Source organism: Pichia kudriavzevii, chromosome 1 (genome assembly GCF_003054445.1).
Source record: "Pichia kudriavzevii chromosome 1, complete sequence".
In the NCBI taxonomy this organism is placed as follows: domain Eukaryota; kingdom Fungi; phylum Ascomycota; class Pichiomycetes; order Pichiales; family Pichiaceae; genus Pichia; species Pichia kudriavzevii.
The window spans coordinates 2,789,234-2,806,415 of record NC_042506.1 but is presented as its reverse complement, the minus strand read 5'-3'; the positions used below and the strand labels follow the sequence as shown (position 1 = coordinate 2,806,415).

Sequence of the window (17,182 nt, the reverse complement as noted above, 5' to 3'; positions counted from 1 at the left end):
AATAAGTTACTAAAGCAGAGAGAGGATTACAGGGCGTGCGACAAAATCATGAAGAAAACTAGAGGAGCTGACATGCAAATGATTATCCATCACATCTCTTATACCCAATTGAGTGGAGTTAAAAGGTGAAGGAAATATAGACATATGTCGTTTGTTCCAGGATATAGCCAAAATAATTCGTTTGCCGGAATGGTACGTGTTTAGTGGTGTTTTTGAGGGTTATCTGCTGAATCATATACTAACTCTGCTAACTGACAGCACGGAAGCGAAAAATATAATAAACTATCGGCTGAAGAGGCCAGCAGAAAAATGCACTTAGAAGAGTCCAAAATAAAGAAATATAAGAAGTTATGCGATATTGTCTTAGAAGGTAACAGAAGAAGAATTTATAACGAAAAATATTACAACTTAGTTACAGAATTGCTTGACTGGAATTTCGAGTTGTACACAGTTTGGAACTATCGAAAAGTATTGATTCTAAAATTTCTGTTCAAGGGATTGAAAGAAAATGATTTAAAGGAAAAACACCAAATCTTCACTGAAGAGCTCCATTTTGTTTTGGATAAATTAAGGAAATCTCCCAAATCATATTGGATTTGGAATCACAGAATTTGGTGTTTGAAACTTGATAAGCTGAGCGACTGGAACATCGAGATAGGACTGACAAACAAGTTTCTACAAGCAGATCAGAGGAATTTTCATGTCTGGGCATACAGAAGGTTTATAATTGATTCGATGAAGAAAGATGACAGGGTTGAACAGAGTAGCGAAGCGATTGATTTTGATGAATTCAAGTTCACCACAAAAATGATCAATAAAGATATTTCAAATTACTCTGCTTGGCACAATAGAAGTAAGCTTGTGATTAAGCTATTTACAAATTCTCCAAGTTTAGAACATATTAGCACAGACGAAGATCCTAAAATGTTGGAATACTTGAGATTTTTCAATGGCAGTAATCAATTCTTGTTCTTAAAAAAAGAGTTGGACTTGATAAAAACCGCTATATATACAGACCCCGACGATTCATCAGTTTGGTTTTATATGAAGTGGTTATTCAGTGATTATTTTCTCACAAATATTGATATGCAAGACATGATTAATTTAATAAAAGATACTGTGAATGCAGTGAAGGAGTTGAATGAGTTTGAGCTTGATGACAATGAAGCCGAAAATAAGTGGTGTCTAATTTTTGTTGCTTATTTGTATAAAAGGCTCCATTCGATCAGTAAAAACGAAGTAGACTTGGAGGAATTTGAAAGTATTTTACAAAGATTAGAAAAGCTTGACCCAATGAGAAGAAGCAGATATAAGGAGTTCCATATGTGAATTACTGTTATGATCTATACATTTTAACTTCATTGTTAAATCTTTGCCTATTGTATAGAAATCTGATTGCGCCAGATTTTGCAATATCCGTGTCTCTGACTCGATAGAATACATCATCCTCAACTATCTCGTGCACCACAGCAGGCTGAGAATTTTTATTTATATCTATTTTGGCATTGATAAGAATGTCAACAAATTTCTTACCTTCGATTTTTATACTCATTTCATCCAGACTACTTTTGATAAAAGTTGAATTTATGTTGTCAATATAATATGAGAGTATCTGATCACAGCCCGATAAAATAAAGCTTATATCTTTCAAATGAGCAACAAGGGGCCTTAGGTCCCATTCAACCGGGAGTTCTGTCCCCGGAATGACCTTTTCTTCGATTAGTGTATTGTATATCACTTTGCATGCTTTTATTGAAATGATCGCATTATAGTGTGCTGGAAACTGTAAGACCAGTGATGTCAGATATAGATCGTTCAGAACAGACCAGCATAGGTAGGAAAAAAATTTGTTAGGAGAGATTTTATTAAAGTGTTTCAAGTACTTTATCAGAAAATCTTCAACCAAGAAGTTCCTGAAATCAAAACTTTGAAATTCCAATATTTTCCTTTCTAAACTAATGATTATTTTTTTATTTTCTTCGATCTCTGAAGACGATAACCGCATACCTTTCAATTCAAAGGCTTCTGATATCACAATATTTACTTTTTTTATGAAATCATTGAGTTTCAAGGATATAAAGAGAACAGATAACCCGACTTCAAAATGCAAACTGCTGTATTTTTTGTAGTTGTTATTCAAGAGATAAAATTTCTGATAATAATAACTCGAATTCTGAAGTACTTTAACAGGAAGGTTCAATTTGATGGCTAGACTTATCAATGTTTGGAATGTCGCTTTAGTTTTCGACTTGAAATCTCGTAAATTTTGGTATAAATCAATATTATTTCTCTCTATGAACTCAATCTCCTGAAGAGTGAAGAAAGGTTTCGATAGTTGGACATAGGTTTCTTTTACACCTTGCTGTGACATCTTTAAAACCTTTACGACTCTAAACTTGCCTGCTAGTCGTATGAGAAACAGAAAAGAGATCTTTTAAAACACTTGAAGTTTTACTATATCGAATTGGAGAAATTATTCATGTGTGCACAGCTGAGGGTTTCCCTTTCAGCACCGAGGGCGTTCATGAAAATGAGAACTTGTTTCGTTTTTCTTTACTAACTAGACAACCGTAACCTGGTGGCAAAGCGCTAAACTTGTTCTATTTTCATCAAGTTACGTACCTGAACACAGCACTACAATACAATGGGACAAGACGCATCTATACCAGGACAGAACAAGAAGAAAGGGGACAAGAAAAAACAGGAGAAGCCCAAATATGAACCACCTGCGCAAAGCAGAACATTTGGTAGGAAGAAGAGAAGGAATATGTCTGATAAGAATGTTAAACTACCCAACGTTTTACCGAATACGAGATGTAAACTTAAGCTTCTCAGGTTAGAAAGAATTAAAGATCATTTATTATTGGAGGAAGAATTTGTGACGAATCAAGAATTATTACAACCAACTGAACAGAGACAGGCCGAGGAAAGAGAGAAAATCGACGATGTTAGAGGATTTCCTATGACTGTTGGTACATTGGAAGAAATAATAGACGATGACCATGCCATTGTTTCCTCGTCAAGTGGGCCTGAGTATTATGTGTCGATTCTTTCATTTGTTGATAAGTCTCTTCTTGAACCGGGATGCCAAGTTTTATTACACCATAAAACTGTTAGTATAGTTGGTATTTTGCAGGACGAGGCCGATCCAATGGTCAATGTTATGAAGATGGATAAGGCACCAACCGAGAGTTACTCTGATATTGGTGGTTTGGAGAGTCAAATCCAAGAAATCAAAGAAGCCGTTGAATTACCACTAACACATCCTGAATTATACGAAGAGATGGGTATTAAGCCACCTAAAGGTGTTATCCTTTATGGTGCTCCAGGTACCGGTAAGACTTTACTGGCTAAAGCTGTTGCTAACCAGACCAGTGCGTCATTCTTGAGGATCGTTGGATCTGAGTTGATCCAAAAATATCTAGGTGATGGTCCAAGACTAGTCAGGCAGCTATTCAAAACAGCTAGTGAAAATGCGCCATCTATTGTCTTCATTGATGAAATCGATGCAATTGGTACTAAGCGTTACGATTCTACATCTGGAGGTGAAAGAGAAGTGCAAAGAACTATGTTGGAACTATTGAACCAACTAGACGGTTTTGATGATAGGGGAGATGTTAAAGTTATTATGGCGACAAATAAGATAGAAACCCTAGACCCAGCATTAATTAGACCTGGTAGAATTGATCGTAAGATTCTATTCGAGAACCCAGATCCTTCTACAAAGAAGAAGATTCTTCAGATCCACACATCCAAGATGAGTATGGCACCTGATGTCAACTTGGATGATATCGTGAGCTCCAAGGATGACTTGAGTGGTGCAGATATCAAGGCTATATGTACCGAAGCGGGTTTATTGGCCTTGAGAGAGAGGAGAATGCAAGTTATTGCTGAGGATTTCAAACAAGCCAAGGAAAGAGTGTTGAAGAACAAGATCGAGGAAAACCTCGAGGGATTGTACTTGTAATCACCACCGTTTGTACCGAGTTATCTATTATATCTTCTATGTACTGTGTTTATAGTTCATTGCAAAACGGGCTACCTCTGAGGTTGAAATTTGCTGACCCTTTGGTAAAATTATAAGTTTTTCTTTTTCCTCTCCCCTCCCCTCAGTTTTGCCCCTGAAATTGTCCTTTCCACAGTGCATGAAAGTTTGATTTGACACGAATCTTGCAGGGATTTTTACAACATTGGGTAAACCCACTAAGTTGGAACCACTGAACGTACTACAAACATCTGTCCAATGAATAGGCTACTTAGAAGGCTATCGATTGACAGTGTGAAACACTTCAATTCAGGAGATAGCGCAGAAACACCCGCAATACCAGAGAACAAAGAGAAAGTGGATGCAAATGTGACCGAAGCAGAGGGACGGGAAACGGAAAATACATTGGATGAGGCAGAAAGAGAGCACGATACAGAATTTGTTGATCCTTGTAAGGGGCTTTCATTTAGAGTTGGTGTTAGTGAGAACAAGAATCCCAAATATAGGAGAACGATGGAAGATGTGCACACATATGTTGCTAATTTTTGTGAGAGGTTGGACTGGGGTTATTTTGCAGTTTTTGATGGACATGCAGGTAAGCAAACAGCCAGATGGGCGGGTAGCAATTTACACAACCTATTATATGAGAGCATCATGAAGGGGAACAATGGCGACTTGAGGGACCATTTGAATGAGAGTTTTTTAAAAGCTGATGAGGAGATATCCAGAATGGATGATGTTGGTTCGAGTGGCTGTACTGCTGCAGTAGCAGTTTTGAGGTGGGAAGAAGAGGTTGAAGAAGCTGAATCCGAGTTGGAAGGCGATGTGTCAAATGGGGATGTCAGAGTGGAGGAAAACGCAGAAGGAGAGAATTCAGAAGTGGAAGACGAAGAAGAAGAAGAAGAAGAGAAAGAAGAAGAGGAAGCTGCGCAATTTAGAGTCCATAGTGAAGAGACTGGAATAAGGGAGACTCAAAATAGGTTGTTTGATTTTGTTCCTGGTAGGAAGCACAAGAGGATTCTGTATACTGCGAACGTTGGAGACAGTCGAATTGTTCTTAATAGAGGGCATGGGCGTTACCAACGGTTAAGTTACGAACATAAGGGTACAGACCGGAGTGAAATCAAGCGAATTCACAGGCAAGGCGGAATTGTTTTGAGTGGGAGGGTCAATGGAGTGTTAGCTGTGAGCAGATCATTAGGAGACGTGTACCTGAAAGAGTACGTCTTAGGAGCGCCATACACGACGATGACCGAAATAACTCCCGATGATCGACAGCTCATTATAGCCTGCGATGGTCTCTGGGACGTCTGCGACGACGAGACGGCAGTGCGTATGATCGATGGCATACGGGACAGCGACCGTGCTGCTAAGGTGTTGTGCGAATATGCGCTGAAACGTGGCACTGGCGACAACGTGACAGTGATGGTGGTGAACCTCGACGAGCGGGTGTTTGGTGTAGAATAGGGGGATATATGAACGAATGTAAGCACTTTCGGAGTGTATCACAAGGACATAACTGTATACAATGTAGATGGAATACTTTTTGTGTTTTCGTTTTATGGACATACACACACACACACACACACACACACACACTCGCAGTCGACGAAATTGCCGAATCGGGCAACTAAAGAGATTCCTCTTCTCCAGTGACATTCATGCCCGTTCCCCAATTAGTTGGGATTCTTATTCTCCCATCGGAAGTGAGCAGGCGATATCCGGGCCTGAGTCGAATTTTTTTTTTTTTTTTTCTTTTCTCGTTCCCGAGTCGCAAAATAGATGCGAGAGAAAAACGATTTCCATTCTGTGCGCGAGGATTGGCCACACATTGTAGCGAGAGAGGGAGAGAGAGAGGCCGTTGTGGGGGGAAGAACGGAGTGTTAGTAGTTCTCTGGAGATGGTGAAGAAAAAGATATTAGTAATTTTGGAGTGTGAAACAGAACTTGAAGGGAACCCAAACCTAACTCTTCTTTATCAAAGTCCAACGAACAGGTTTCTGCTTCAGAAAAAAAAAATGCTCTCTCTACAAAGAAGTGTAAAGTCCATCTCTGCTTCAAAGAGATTCTTCTCCAATACTCCAGCCTCAAGGCAAGTCATCAACAGATTTAACAACCTAAATGGTAAAGAGGCATCCTCTGCAATGGCAAAGGATTATCATGTCATTGACCATGAATACGACTGTGTTGTTGTTGGTGCAGGTGGTGCTGGTCTTAGGGCTGCGTTTGGGTTAGTCAAGGAGGGTTTTAAAGTTGCATGTATTTCCAAGTTGTTCCCAACCAGATCTCACACTGTTGCAGCTCAAGGTGGTATCAATGCAGCCTTAGGTAACATGCATAAGGATGATTGGCATTGGCACATGTATGATACCGTCAAAGGTTCTGATTGGTTAGGTGATCAAGATGCTATTCATTATATGACCAGAGAAGCTCCACCTTCGATTATCGAATTAGAACATTACGGTTTGCCATTCTCAAGAAATAAGGAAGGTAAGATTTACCAGAGAGCGTTTGGTGGTCAAACCAAAGACTACGGTAAGGGTGGCCAGGCATACAGAACTTGTGCAGTTGCTGACAGAACCGGTCATGCCTTATTACACACTCTTTATGGTCAATCTTTAAGATACGACACTCATTATTTCATTGAATTCTTTGCTCTGGATTTGTTGAAGCACAATGGCGAAATTGTAGGTTGTATTGCATACAATCAAGAAGATGGTACTCTTCATAGATTCAAGGCTCACAAGACTATCATTGCTACTGGTGGTTCTGGTAGAGCTTACTTCTCCTGTACTTCTGCCCACACCTGTACTGGTGATGGTTCAGCAATGGTTGCTAGAGCAGGTTACCCATTGGAAGATATGGAATTCATCCAATTCCATCCTTCCGGTATCTACGGTTCCGGTTGTCTAATCACTGAAGGTGCAAGAGGTGAAGGTGGTTACTTGATCAACTCTGAAGGTGAAAGATTTATGGAAAGATATGCTCCACATGCTAAGGATTTAGCTTGTAGAGATGTTGTCTCTAGAGCTATCACTATGGAAATCAATGCAGGTAGAGGTGTTGGTCCAGAAAAGGATCACATGTACTTACAATTGTCTCATCTACCACCTTCTGTCCTACAAGAAAGATTGCCAGGTATTTCAGAAACCGCAAAGATTTTCGCTGGTGTTGATGTTACCAAGGAGCCAATTCCAATTATACCAACTGTTCATTACAATATGGGTGGTATTCCAACCAAGTGGTCTGGTGAAGCTTTGACTGTCAATGAAAAGGGTGAAGACGTTGTCATTCCAGGTCTTTATGCATGTGGTGAAGCTGCATGTGCGTCAGTTCATGGTGCTAACAGATTGGGTGCTAACTCCTTATTAGATTTAGTTGTCTTTGGTAGAGCAGTTGCTCACTCCATTGCTGCTGAACTGAAACCAGGTACTCCACACAAGGAATTGCCAGCAGATATTGGTTTCGAATCTATTGCAAACTTGGATAAACTAAGAAACGCTAGCGGTAGCACTCCTACTGCTGAATTGAGATTGGAAATGCAAAAGGCTATGCAAAAACACGTTGCTGTTTTCAGAACTCAAGATAACTTGGACGCTGGTGTTTCCGAACTTGAAAGAATTGACGCAAAGTTTGCCGACATTAAGACCACCGATAGATCAATGATTTGGAACACTGACTTGACTGAAACTCTAGAACTACAAAATTTGTTGACCTGTGCTAAGCAAATTGCAACTTCTGCAGCAGCAAGAAAGGAATCAAGAGGTGCTCATGCAAGAGATGACTATCCAAACAGAGACGACGAAAACTGGCAAAAGCACACCTTGTCTTGGCAAACAAAGACAGGCGAGCCAGTCAAGTTAGGTTACAGAAAGGTTATCACCACGACATTAGATGAAGCAGAATGTAAGCCTGTTCCACCAACTGTTAGAGCTTACTAGGCTTGTTTTTTTTTTTCACGCATTTTGATAATTTTATATCCCACCGTTAACCTCCCTCCAAACTCTGTTTTTATTATTCTTCTATAAAATACGATATATAGTATACATAGTATATACAACCACTTTTTATGAACTCTTTGAAACATTAAAAGCTTGCATAACATATTCAAACGCGAAAAGCCATGATTACGGCAAGGTTAGCGATAATACTCTTTTCGAGCATCAGAATGAAAAAAAAAGAAAAAATTAAGCCGGAATATTTATGATAAATTTGAATCACCTAAATAATTATAACCATCTTGCAATACCAGTTCAGAAGAGATAATATAAATTAAATCACGTTCCGATGTTTCAACTTTCTACAATAACGGATTTGATACGAATTCCGCCACATTTGTTTAATCTTTCAAGAGAAGTAGCAGTGAAACAAGAGCTTAATGTCAAACATGCAAATAAAATTATACCTAAACTAGGACTTGTTATATCTGTTTATGATCTAGTTGAATTCGATACGGGTCTTTTTAGACCCGGCGATGGTGCAATGTACGTTACTGTGACGTGTAGGCTGGTCATCTTCAAACCATTTGTGGGTGAAGTGTTGACAGGTTGGATCGAAAAATGTACGAGTGAAGGAATCAAGGTAAACATTGGATTCTTCAATGATATTTTTGTTCCTAAGGCGCTGATGTTTGAAAATAGTTTTTACTCACCAGATGAAAATGCATGGATCTGGAAAATGGATGATGAAAATACTCTTTATTTGGACGTCAATGAAAAAATCAACTTTAGAATCGAAGAAGAAATATTTACTAATGTTAAACCAAAAGGCCCAACATCGCAAGCAGCCTCGCAAAACCAAAATGGTAATGATAAGGAGCAGACCCCACCATATGCTATTATAGCATCATGTCAAACGGATGGCATGGGTTGTTGTAGTTGGTGGGAATGAGTGTCATGCTTAAAGATTATTATTACCTTTAGTACATACTTTATAGAATATCTCTGTATACAAATGTTAAATTAGCCCTCCTAATTATATTGCATATACCTACTAGTTGAACTGAATTTCATATTACCCTTGATCACCTTCTCAACAGCATTTAGAAAGTCTTTCTCTGTGGCAACTTTCCGTCTAGCTCTGATTGCAAACATGCCCGCTTCAGTACAAACAGATCTTAGTTCTGCACCTGTTGCATTTGGGCACATTCTTGAAATTAGTTCCCACCTGATATCCCTCTCACATGACATAGACTTAGCATGAATCTTGAAAATATTAGCCCTTCCTTCTAAATCAGGCAAGGAAAACTCCACTTTTCTATCTATTCTACCAGGTCTTAGCAAAGCAGGATCCAAAGTATTTGGTCTGTTGGTTGCAAACATAACTTTGATATTACCCCTAGGGTCAAAACCATCTAATTGTGTAATTAGCTCCAACATTGTTCTTTGGACTTCGTTATCACCTCCTGCACCATCGTCAAATCTGGCACCACCAATTGCATCAACCTCGTCAAAGAAAATAATACATGCTTTCTTCGTCCTTGCCATTTCAAATAACTCTCTTACCATTCTTGCACCCTCACCAACATATTTTTGAACTAACTCAGAACCAATGACTCTAATAAATGTTGCATCCGTCCTGTTTGCAACAGCCCTAGCGCATAAAGTCTTACCAGTACCTGGTGGTCCGTATAATAGGATTCCCTTTGGTGGATCGATACCTAATTTCACAAACCTCTCAGGTGATAGTAAGGGCAATTCCACAACTTCTCTTAATTTTTCAATCTGCTCCTTACAGCCACCAACATCACTGTATGTAACATCAGGTTTTTCTTCGACAGTCATCATCGTGACACTTGGATCAATTCTAGGTGGTAGTGGTAACTGGATCTCGTACTTGCTTCTATCAACACCAACCCTCATGCCTTCTTCTATATCGGTTGGAGAGACACGTTCACCCAACCCAACAACAAACTTTGCTATTTGTTTGATGTTAATAACATATTGTGCTTTTTCATCTACCTCATCCGCCTCTTCCGCTTCATCTGATTTGATGATCTTCGTACACCTTGCAACCTGTAGTGGCTGTTCATCATGCATTCTTTTACGGTCTGCTGCCACATCCCAAAGATTAGGATTGGCCAATCCGGTATCACTCTCTTCCACACCCATTTTCTCCTTGATTCTTGCCTCCAAGTCTTTTAAGTCCTTTTCTATACTCTTGATAGATGTACTGTAAGGAGCAGAACTATAAGTCTTTAAGACTTGAATATCATCTTCACTTAGAGGCTTAATCTCTACTGACTTCTCATTATCTTCCTCTACAGGTTTTTTATATTTTTCCCAATCCTCTTTTGCCATCTTGTACTCTCTCAATTGTCTGAGTAGCTCTTCTTAAATGATGATTGCAAAGATAAAGGTAATCTGTACTAGTATATTTGCCCTTATAAAATTCATGAGGATCAAGTCTTGGTTAATTCGCTGGTGCACGGTGGCGTTGATTTCTCAGTTTTTAAATTTATGTAGCTGCTTTAATCTACTTTATTTATACATGCCTATACGAATATACGTACGGTGAAAACTATACCTTTAATTGAGAACCTTGAGGAGCAACTGAGCACCTTTATTGTCCTCTCCCTGTTTTTTAATAGTTTTGTTTTGTTTCTTTAGTGCTTTTATAAATTCAGCAGCAAACTTCTCCTTTGAGAATTTGAACTTATCATGTAGAGCAACAAGAACAAAACTACTTTCTTTATGAGAAATCCAGTTTATCAAAGCATCTGCATCCTTACCGTTATCGAAAAGCTCATCAACAAATTTCAGTGCAAATGGGAGACCCAATTCAATCCCCTCGACTTCGTCGACCTGTTTGGTGTCTCGGTTCCATTTACCACCTTGAATGAGAAATTTCAACAATCTTGGCGTGTATGCTCTGTTGATTAAATGCTCTTCGCTGGTCAAATCACCACGAACACAATCAATAATTGTGTCAATAGACTTGGTTCTTAATTCACCACTAATATCCGGAAATTGGTTGTTTAAGAGAAGTTCTTGGACAAATTGAGCTCCAACATTCTCTTTCAAGATATCATATGGTGAATCCAAGAAAGTTTTGTAAAAGCATGGCAAGAAAAACTTTAGAATTTGACTTCTCCTTTCATCCTCTGGCTTTTTGGAGGTTTCTTTTGACATTTCCATGTATTTGGCAAAATCGTTCAACACTGCTGGTGAGAAGTACGACTTATCTAACCCATTTAAAAGGTAGATAAATGGCCTTCTTGAAATTTTACCAGTGATAACATTTGCCATATACTCTTCATATTCATTTAAAAAGGTCTTTTGGATTAAAACAGTATCATCAACTGTCATAAAAATGAGTTGTAAAACCATTTGGCCATGTTCATTATTAGCTAATGCTTCAGAATGCGGCTTTAAACTCTTCAGTAAACTCTTTCTTTCTTTAGCAGTGGCTTTTGCTAGGACAGTACATGCAACCTCACAACCTTCAGGAGTGTGCACTAGTTCAGCAAATTGCTCAGTGACCAGTTCAATAAAATCCCTGACTTCTTGACCTTCAAAAATCTGTACATATTCTCTCATAGCAGCATGTAAAATTTGGAAGCCAATAGAGCCTTTTTCAACAGAAGCTTTAATAGTACCAAATAAATTACCAGCAATTAATTTCTTCTTTTCCGCTGATTCTGCACATACCTCAATGACATTTCTCGTGTCATTTTCATTAGGAAAGTATGCATACTGAGAACCCCAGAATTCCCTTATCATTAGATTTCTTTGTTTTGTTGTTGCGTATAAAACAAACAAATCTTCGACAACATAAGCACCTTCTCTGTGTCGCATTAGTTTTCTTAATTTACCATGAAGTTCTTTAATGACCAAACCCCTAGACTCCTTCGAACCATAATGAAGAAGCTTAATTAATAGGAACTTACCATATGCAGATGTTGCTAATTTATAGTAATATGGCTTTAGTTCCTTACTAATTTTGTCCCTCCTTTCTTTTGAAGAATATTTGACTAATGTTTGAACAACTCTGGATGCATCGTGCTTCAAAACTAGATCACCCAAAACACCTTCACAAAGACTCCATACTTCATCACATAGTTTATCTCTTACTTCCTTTGGCATTGGTGGGTTCTTAGCTCTTAGTTTCTCCCACAATTTCTTGATTCTTTCAACTTCAACTCCAGATTTTCTTTTAGTCTTTCTTTCCTTCAGCAATTTTCTTTGTTCCTCGTGCTGTTCCTTAGAAGTTTTCTTATTAGGATCAAAGTTGTCCTTAGACTCTCCGTTGTCTTCATCATCACTTTCTTCTTCTTCTTCCTCTTCTTCTTCAGAATCGTCCATTTTATCTAATTCATCTTCGTCTTCCGTATCTGATGATTCTGAACTATTTGATGCTGATTCTTCAGTTTCAGAATTTGATTCAGAAGCCGGCTCCACATTCTTGCTCTTCTTGTTCGGTTTTGAAGCGACTATTTCAGCAGATCTTTTATTTCCCTTTTTTTGAATAGACATGTTAGGTGTTTGAGTAATTGCTGTTGATAACTTTGTTCTACCAGAAAAATCAGAAGATGAAACTAGTGAAAAAAATTTAGAGAAAAAAATTTCATGAATTGAAAAAAAAAAATTCAGTTGTGAGGATTCAAAATACCTTTCATATGAAGAGAAAGATAACTCTGGCATTGATAAGCTATTGTTCCATTGTAACTACACGCAAGAAAGCAAAATTTTATACCGCAACTTAATCATGAAAGTAGCAATTGAAGGCTGCTGCCATGGATGTTTGGATAACATTTACAAAAGCATCGAGAATAAGGAGGTAGAATTACTTATCATATGTGGTGACTTTCAAAGTGTTAGAAATGATGCAGACTTGCAATCAATGTCTGTTCCTGAAAAGTATAAAATGATGGGAGACTTTCAAGATTACTATATGGGGAAAAAAAAAGCCCCGGTATTTACAATTTTTATTGGAGGTAATCATGAATCTTCAAGTTACCTGGAAGAGTTGAAATATGGAGGATTTGTTGCTCCTAGAATTTACTACATGGGGAGATCTTCAGTTGTGTGGTATAAGGGGTTAAGGATAGGAGGATTATCAGGCGTCTACCATAAAAATAATTTTATGAAGTTAAGTCAGGAAAAGTACAGTTTCCCATTAAATCCTTCTTCTCTGCGATCTATTTACCATTATAGGAAAGATGATTATTTTAAACTGAAGCTACTAGGGGAAGCAAACAATATGATAATGCTAACGCACGATTGGCCGGAGGGAATATATAACTACGGTGATGTCCGTCAATTGTTGAAGCTGAAACCATTTTTCAAGCAAGATATTCAGAAGCGTGATCTTGGCTCTCCTTTTACCATGAGCTTGCTTAGTACACTAAGACCAAACTACTGGTTCAGTGCCCATTTACATACAAAATTTTCAGCATTTGTAGACTGGAATGTTGGTACTGCCGTGCCAAAGAAACGACGCGATGTAGATTTGGAAACAAAAGCTGATATTGCTAAGCGAGTCAAGTTTGATGATGTGAAACCAAGTTGTGAAACTGATTTAAAGACAAGTTCAAATCCAACCGTAGAAGTCAGGTCAACAAAAACGGAGAAACTTTCGAATAAAATGGATGATGGTGAGATCCTTTTGGACATGGATGATGAAGAAGAAAACCAAATAAATGAAGATGAGATTATATTGGAAGTGAAGGATGATTATACAGAGAAGAAGAAGGAGAAAAGACAAGAACCTAAATTGTTGAAACCAACGCACTTTCTTGCTCTTGACAAGTGCCTGCCTAGACGAAAATACATGGAAGTGATAGACATTCCATTGAGTGATATTAATCACGCTTCAAATAAAGATGAAATGAAACCTTTCTACTATGATACTGAATATATTTCGTCGTTTAAAGTAATAGAAAGCTGCAAGGAGAAGCTGAATATGTTAACAGTAGAGGAAATATTATATCCACCTTTAAATCTTTATGAGGAGTTGATATATGCAAAAAAAAATTACTTAAGATCATTTGAATTGATGAGCAACGAAGAGTACGACCGAATGTTTAATATAGGCATGAATTCATTTGTACAAACGGCTAAACCGAATGAAAAGCATTATAAAGAGTATAGAAATCCTCAAACAGAGAAATTTAAAATAAACTTTTTGCCCCATGATTCAACTTAAATAATGTGCCATGATGTTTGTGATTTCTTGAATTTGTTCGTTTTCACTATTAATATGGCTCAAAATAGCCGACTTAGATTCATTAAATATTGACAATTTATTATCAGATAGCTTTTTATTTAAAGGCAGGATGTTGCTCAATACTAATAATGCATAATAGGTTAATGCGTCGTCACTGTTTTGGTTGTGGAATAAACTATTTAGTACTTTGCAGAACAATTCATTGTTTGCAAGTTTTTCGGACACTATTTCAAACCTTGATGTAGCATAGAAAATTTGCAATGCAAGGCATTGCGATTCATAATTCGTAGATTGTATTAAATATGTAAGAACCTTGAAATTTTGATAATATTCGTCTGTTTCGGTATTCCAGTTAAAAAACTTGGCAACGCATAAAGGTAAATCACATATTTCATTCAACAATTGTAACGAAGCAAACTGCAGTTTCTCTTCATTTGTGTGCAGCGTATTCATGATTGAATCAAATCCTAAAGTAAAGATTGTTTGTTTGATCTGTTCGTGCCCAATTGAAGCAATAGCAGCTAACGCAATAAAAGCATAATATACATCAAATGATGAAAAAACTTGCTTTTTCAATGTACTAAAAGGAGTCGCTTTCTTGCCATTAGACATACCTATATCGATATCGTGTTGAATCAATATTTCAATAATAAAAGGAACAGGAGATAAAGAAAATTCCAAATCATGCCCACCATAGATCCCATTTACATTGCCACTAATTTCAGGACTTGTTAAAGCCTTGATAGCAATAGAACGGGATTCAAGATCAGATTCGCCAATCTCAATGTTAGGATCTGCAAATGTTATAAATGTTTCATGACTATATTTCATATTTTGAGATGTTCCTATTAAGTAAGCGGTTAATAATCTGATAATCTGGGTAAATTCTTTAATGTATAAGTCATAGTATCCTTTATCATCGTTTAACTGATCTCTAGAGTCAGCATCAGGATCTATATCAGGAAAAACAACATTATGCATCAATTTAATACATTCACCTATTAAGCCTTTGGACGATTCTAAAGATTTAAATATTGATACTAAATAACTGGAGAAAAATCCTTTTGCAATTAACTCTTTACAAACATACCTGATTTTTTGTATATCGTCATTCAGTCTACTAGCTTCTAACTTTCCATTGGTGTGAATGTCAATCAGATCAATACTATTCGAATCTTTTAATGTCATTACTGAGCGCTGCTTAATTTTGAGGACTCTATTAGGTATAGTGATTGATGATAGTAGGGATATGATTCCGTACTTTGTGTGCTCCTTTTTTTTCAGGAGTTCAACTAAGGTGTCTAAAGTATTGGCATTCCTTAGTTTATTCTTAATTTGAATATTTGTTGATAATAGCGATAAACATTCTATAGATGTTTCCATACCTTTAGACAAGCATGATAAGCTTATTTCAGATAAACTGTCCAGCGATAATAGCTGTGAATTGTTTGCTAATATGTCAGGTTTAATCATTCTCCACATTTTAACGGTGATTGTGGTTGCGTAACACTTGATTTGTAAATGGCTGTCGTTTTCATCCAATCTTAAGCATTTCAGTAGTAAGTTGATATACATAGAAGCAATTAAACTCCTCGAAATCTCATCAACACAAGCATTTGAGAATAACATTAAAATATTGTTCAAATGTTTCCAAGTCTCCGATGATGGTGATTCAAACTCGTTACTCAACAAAGTAACTTCATTAGCAAGAAGGTTGGCAAAAGCTGCATTTTTGTTAAAAATCTCAGAGGCTAGAATAGGATCAAATGTAAACAATTGAGAGAGTATCTTGACAATTTTGTATCTATCAGCCTTAGAAGATTGTAAATCTAATAATGCGTCAACTTTATCACCCAGTTTGCTCGTTAAATTTTCGGATAAATCTCTAAGTCTGAATAAGCACATAGTAGCCTCAACGGCGGTGTATCGATCATAACCCATATATTCAATCAGGCAATCACAAAGAGAAGTCTGCTGAGCATCTTCAATTTTTATATCCTTAGATAATGTTTGAAACAATGTTTTTAATAATGGCTTAGAAACCTTTTGCAAATGATCACTCCTCAATTCGAAACTCAAACTGGAAACTTTTGACAGGTCATCTCTAAGAAGTTGAACAATGTTTGATATGTTCAGCTGAGACATTATATCCAGTTAGAGAATGATAAAATATAGTTTGCTCTAATGTGCCTTTTGAAGTGCGATGCTGCTTTAACACAAGTCCAACCGAGAAACTAAATGATGTAAAGGTGCGGTCTCTAAAGAAATCTCATGACATCCCCCCGCCTTCAAAGTCATTACCCAAAAAATGTTTTACTGATTTTTCATTGGATTTTAGTTTCTTCCTATCTGCTTATCTTTTCCGTCTGAATATACCCTTCTTTTAACTTAGCACTACCCTTAATGATAAAAATATTATTTATTATTCGTCACTCATTGTTAAAGTATCCCTGAGACGTTGCACAATTGATACCTTTCTCTAGTAGTGTTTCATGTGCTGTTTTCGCATTTTTTATCACCTTTATTTTATCTTCTTCCTGGGCAAATATCAACCTCTTTGGTTTGTCAATTTTATCGGATAAAGCTGCATTTATTATCTTAATAAAATTGATTGTGTCTGTGGGCTTATAAAACTAGACAGTTAAGCGATTATGACTGGTATAAAAGTCAACGAAGAACAGTGTATATCGTGAACTGTAGCCCTCCAGTGGTGTGTTTTTTCCTATTGGTTACATCCAAAATACTTATGTTCAGTTTGTAAAAATGATTTCTTCAGTTGAGTTGTAGAAGGAGTATCTTCGACGTTAGATTCCAGGCTATTTTTGTTAACATTAAACAAGTTAAGGCCAGACGTGCATCGTTTAATGGTTAGATTTATGGTATTTTTCAAATCTCCTTAGTTGATTTTCCTCAGAGAATAAAAACCGTGTTTTGATAAAGCTCCTCTTTCTACAGCCTCAATTTAACGGCCTCCAACCTGATACTCTTTTTTTTTTCTTTCCTTTCCTTTAGTTTGAACGCTCTTGTTGGG

The 17,182-nt window shown here is 37.2% G+C and overlaps 10 protein-coding genes across 10 annotated transcripts; 6 read left to right on the top strand and 4 right to left on the bottom strand.

Annotated features, from left to right (window-relative positions):
• Positions 1–144: 144 nt before the first annotated feature.
• C5L36_0A13020 (uncharacterized protein) lies at positions 145–1,329 on the top strand (the record flags this gene model as incomplete). Its single annotated transcript, XM_029464345.1, has 2 exons — positions 145–192; positions 259–1,329. The coding sequence occupies 2 exons, from the start codon at positions 145–147 to the stop codon at positions 1,327–1,329; spliced, it is 1,119 nt and encodes a 372-aa protein (XP_029320204.1).
• Positions 1,330–1,336: 7 nt separating this feature from the next.
• Positions 1,337–2,371, bottom strand: C5L36_0A13010 (uncharacterized protein; the record flags this gene model as incomplete). The annotated part of the gene is made up of 1 exon (XM_029464344.1): positions 1,337–2,371. The coding sequence occupies one exon, from the start codon at positions 2,369–2,371 to the stop codon at positions 1,337–1,339; it is 1,035 nt and encodes a 344-aa protein (XP_029320203.1).
• A 273-nt stretch (positions 2,372–2,644) lies between these two features.
• C5L36_0A13000 (uncharacterized protein) lies at positions 2,645–3,967 on the top strand (the record flags this gene model as incomplete). The annotated part of the gene is made up of 1 exon (XM_029464343.1): positions 2,645–3,967. One exon carries the CDS (start codon positions 2,645–2,647, stop codon positions 3,965–3,967), a length of 1,323 nt encoding a protein of 440 aa, XP_029320202.1.
• Positions 3,968–4,243: 276 nt separating this feature from the next.
• On the top strand, positions 4,244–5,452 carry C5L36_0A12990 (uncharacterized protein; the record flags this gene model as incomplete). Its single annotated transcript, XM_029464342.1, has 1 exon — positions 4,244–5,452. One exon carries the CDS (start codon positions 4,244–4,246, stop codon positions 5,450–5,452), a length of 1,209 nt encoding a protein of 402 aa, XP_029320201.1.
• A 433-nt stretch (positions 5,453–5,885) lies between these two features.
• C5L36_0A12980 (uncharacterized protein) lies at positions 5,886–7,925 on the top strand (the record flags this gene model as incomplete). The annotated part of the gene is made up of 1 exon (XM_029464341.1): positions 5,886–7,925. The coding sequence occupies one exon, from the start codon at positions 5,886–5,888 to the stop codon at positions 7,923–7,925; it is 2,040 nt and encodes a 679-aa protein (XP_029320200.1).
• A 346-nt stretch (positions 7,926–8,271) lies between these two features.
• On the top strand, positions 8,272–8,874 carry C5L36_0A12970 (uncharacterized protein; the record flags this gene model as incomplete). Its single annotated transcript, XM_029464340.1, has 1 exon — positions 8,272–8,874. One exon carries the CDS (start codon positions 8,272–8,274, stop codon positions 8,872–8,874), a length of 603 nt encoding a protein of 200 aa, XP_029320199.1.
• An 80-nt stretch (positions 8,875–8,954) lies between these two features.
• C5L36_0A12960 (uncharacterized protein) lies at positions 8,955–10,283 on the bottom strand (the record flags this gene model as incomplete). Its single annotated transcript, XM_029464339.1, has 1 exon — positions 8,955–10,283. One exon carries the CDS (start codon positions 10,281–10,283, stop codon positions 8,955–8,957), a length of 1,329 nt encoding a protein of 442 aa, XP_029320198.1.
• A 228-nt stretch (positions 10,284–10,511) lies between these two features.
• Positions 10,512–12,626, bottom strand: C5L36_0A12950 (uncharacterized protein; the record flags this gene model as incomplete). Its single annotated transcript, XM_029464338.1, has 1 exon — positions 10,512–12,626. The coding sequence occupies one exon, from the start codon at positions 12,624–12,626 to the stop codon at positions 10,512–10,514; it is 2,115 nt and encodes a 704-aa protein (XP_029320197.1).
• Positions 12,627–12,690: 64 nt separating this feature from the next.
• On the top strand, positions 12,691–14,130 carry C5L36_0A12940 (uncharacterized protein; the record flags this gene model as incomplete). Its single annotated transcript, XM_029464337.1, has 1 exon — positions 12,691–14,130. One exon carries the CDS (start codon positions 12,691–12,693, stop codon positions 14,128–14,130), a length of 1,440 nt encoding a protein of 479 aa, XP_029320196.1.
• Positions 14,122–16,296, bottom strand: C5L36_0A12930 (uncharacterized protein; the record flags this gene model as incomplete). Its single annotated transcript, XM_029464336.1, has 1 exon — positions 14,122–16,296. The coding sequence occupies one exon, from the start codon at positions 16,294–16,296 to the stop codon at positions 14,122–14,124; it is 2,175 nt and encodes a 724-aa protein (XP_029320195.1).
• Positions 16,297–17,182: the final 886 nt, after the last annotated feature.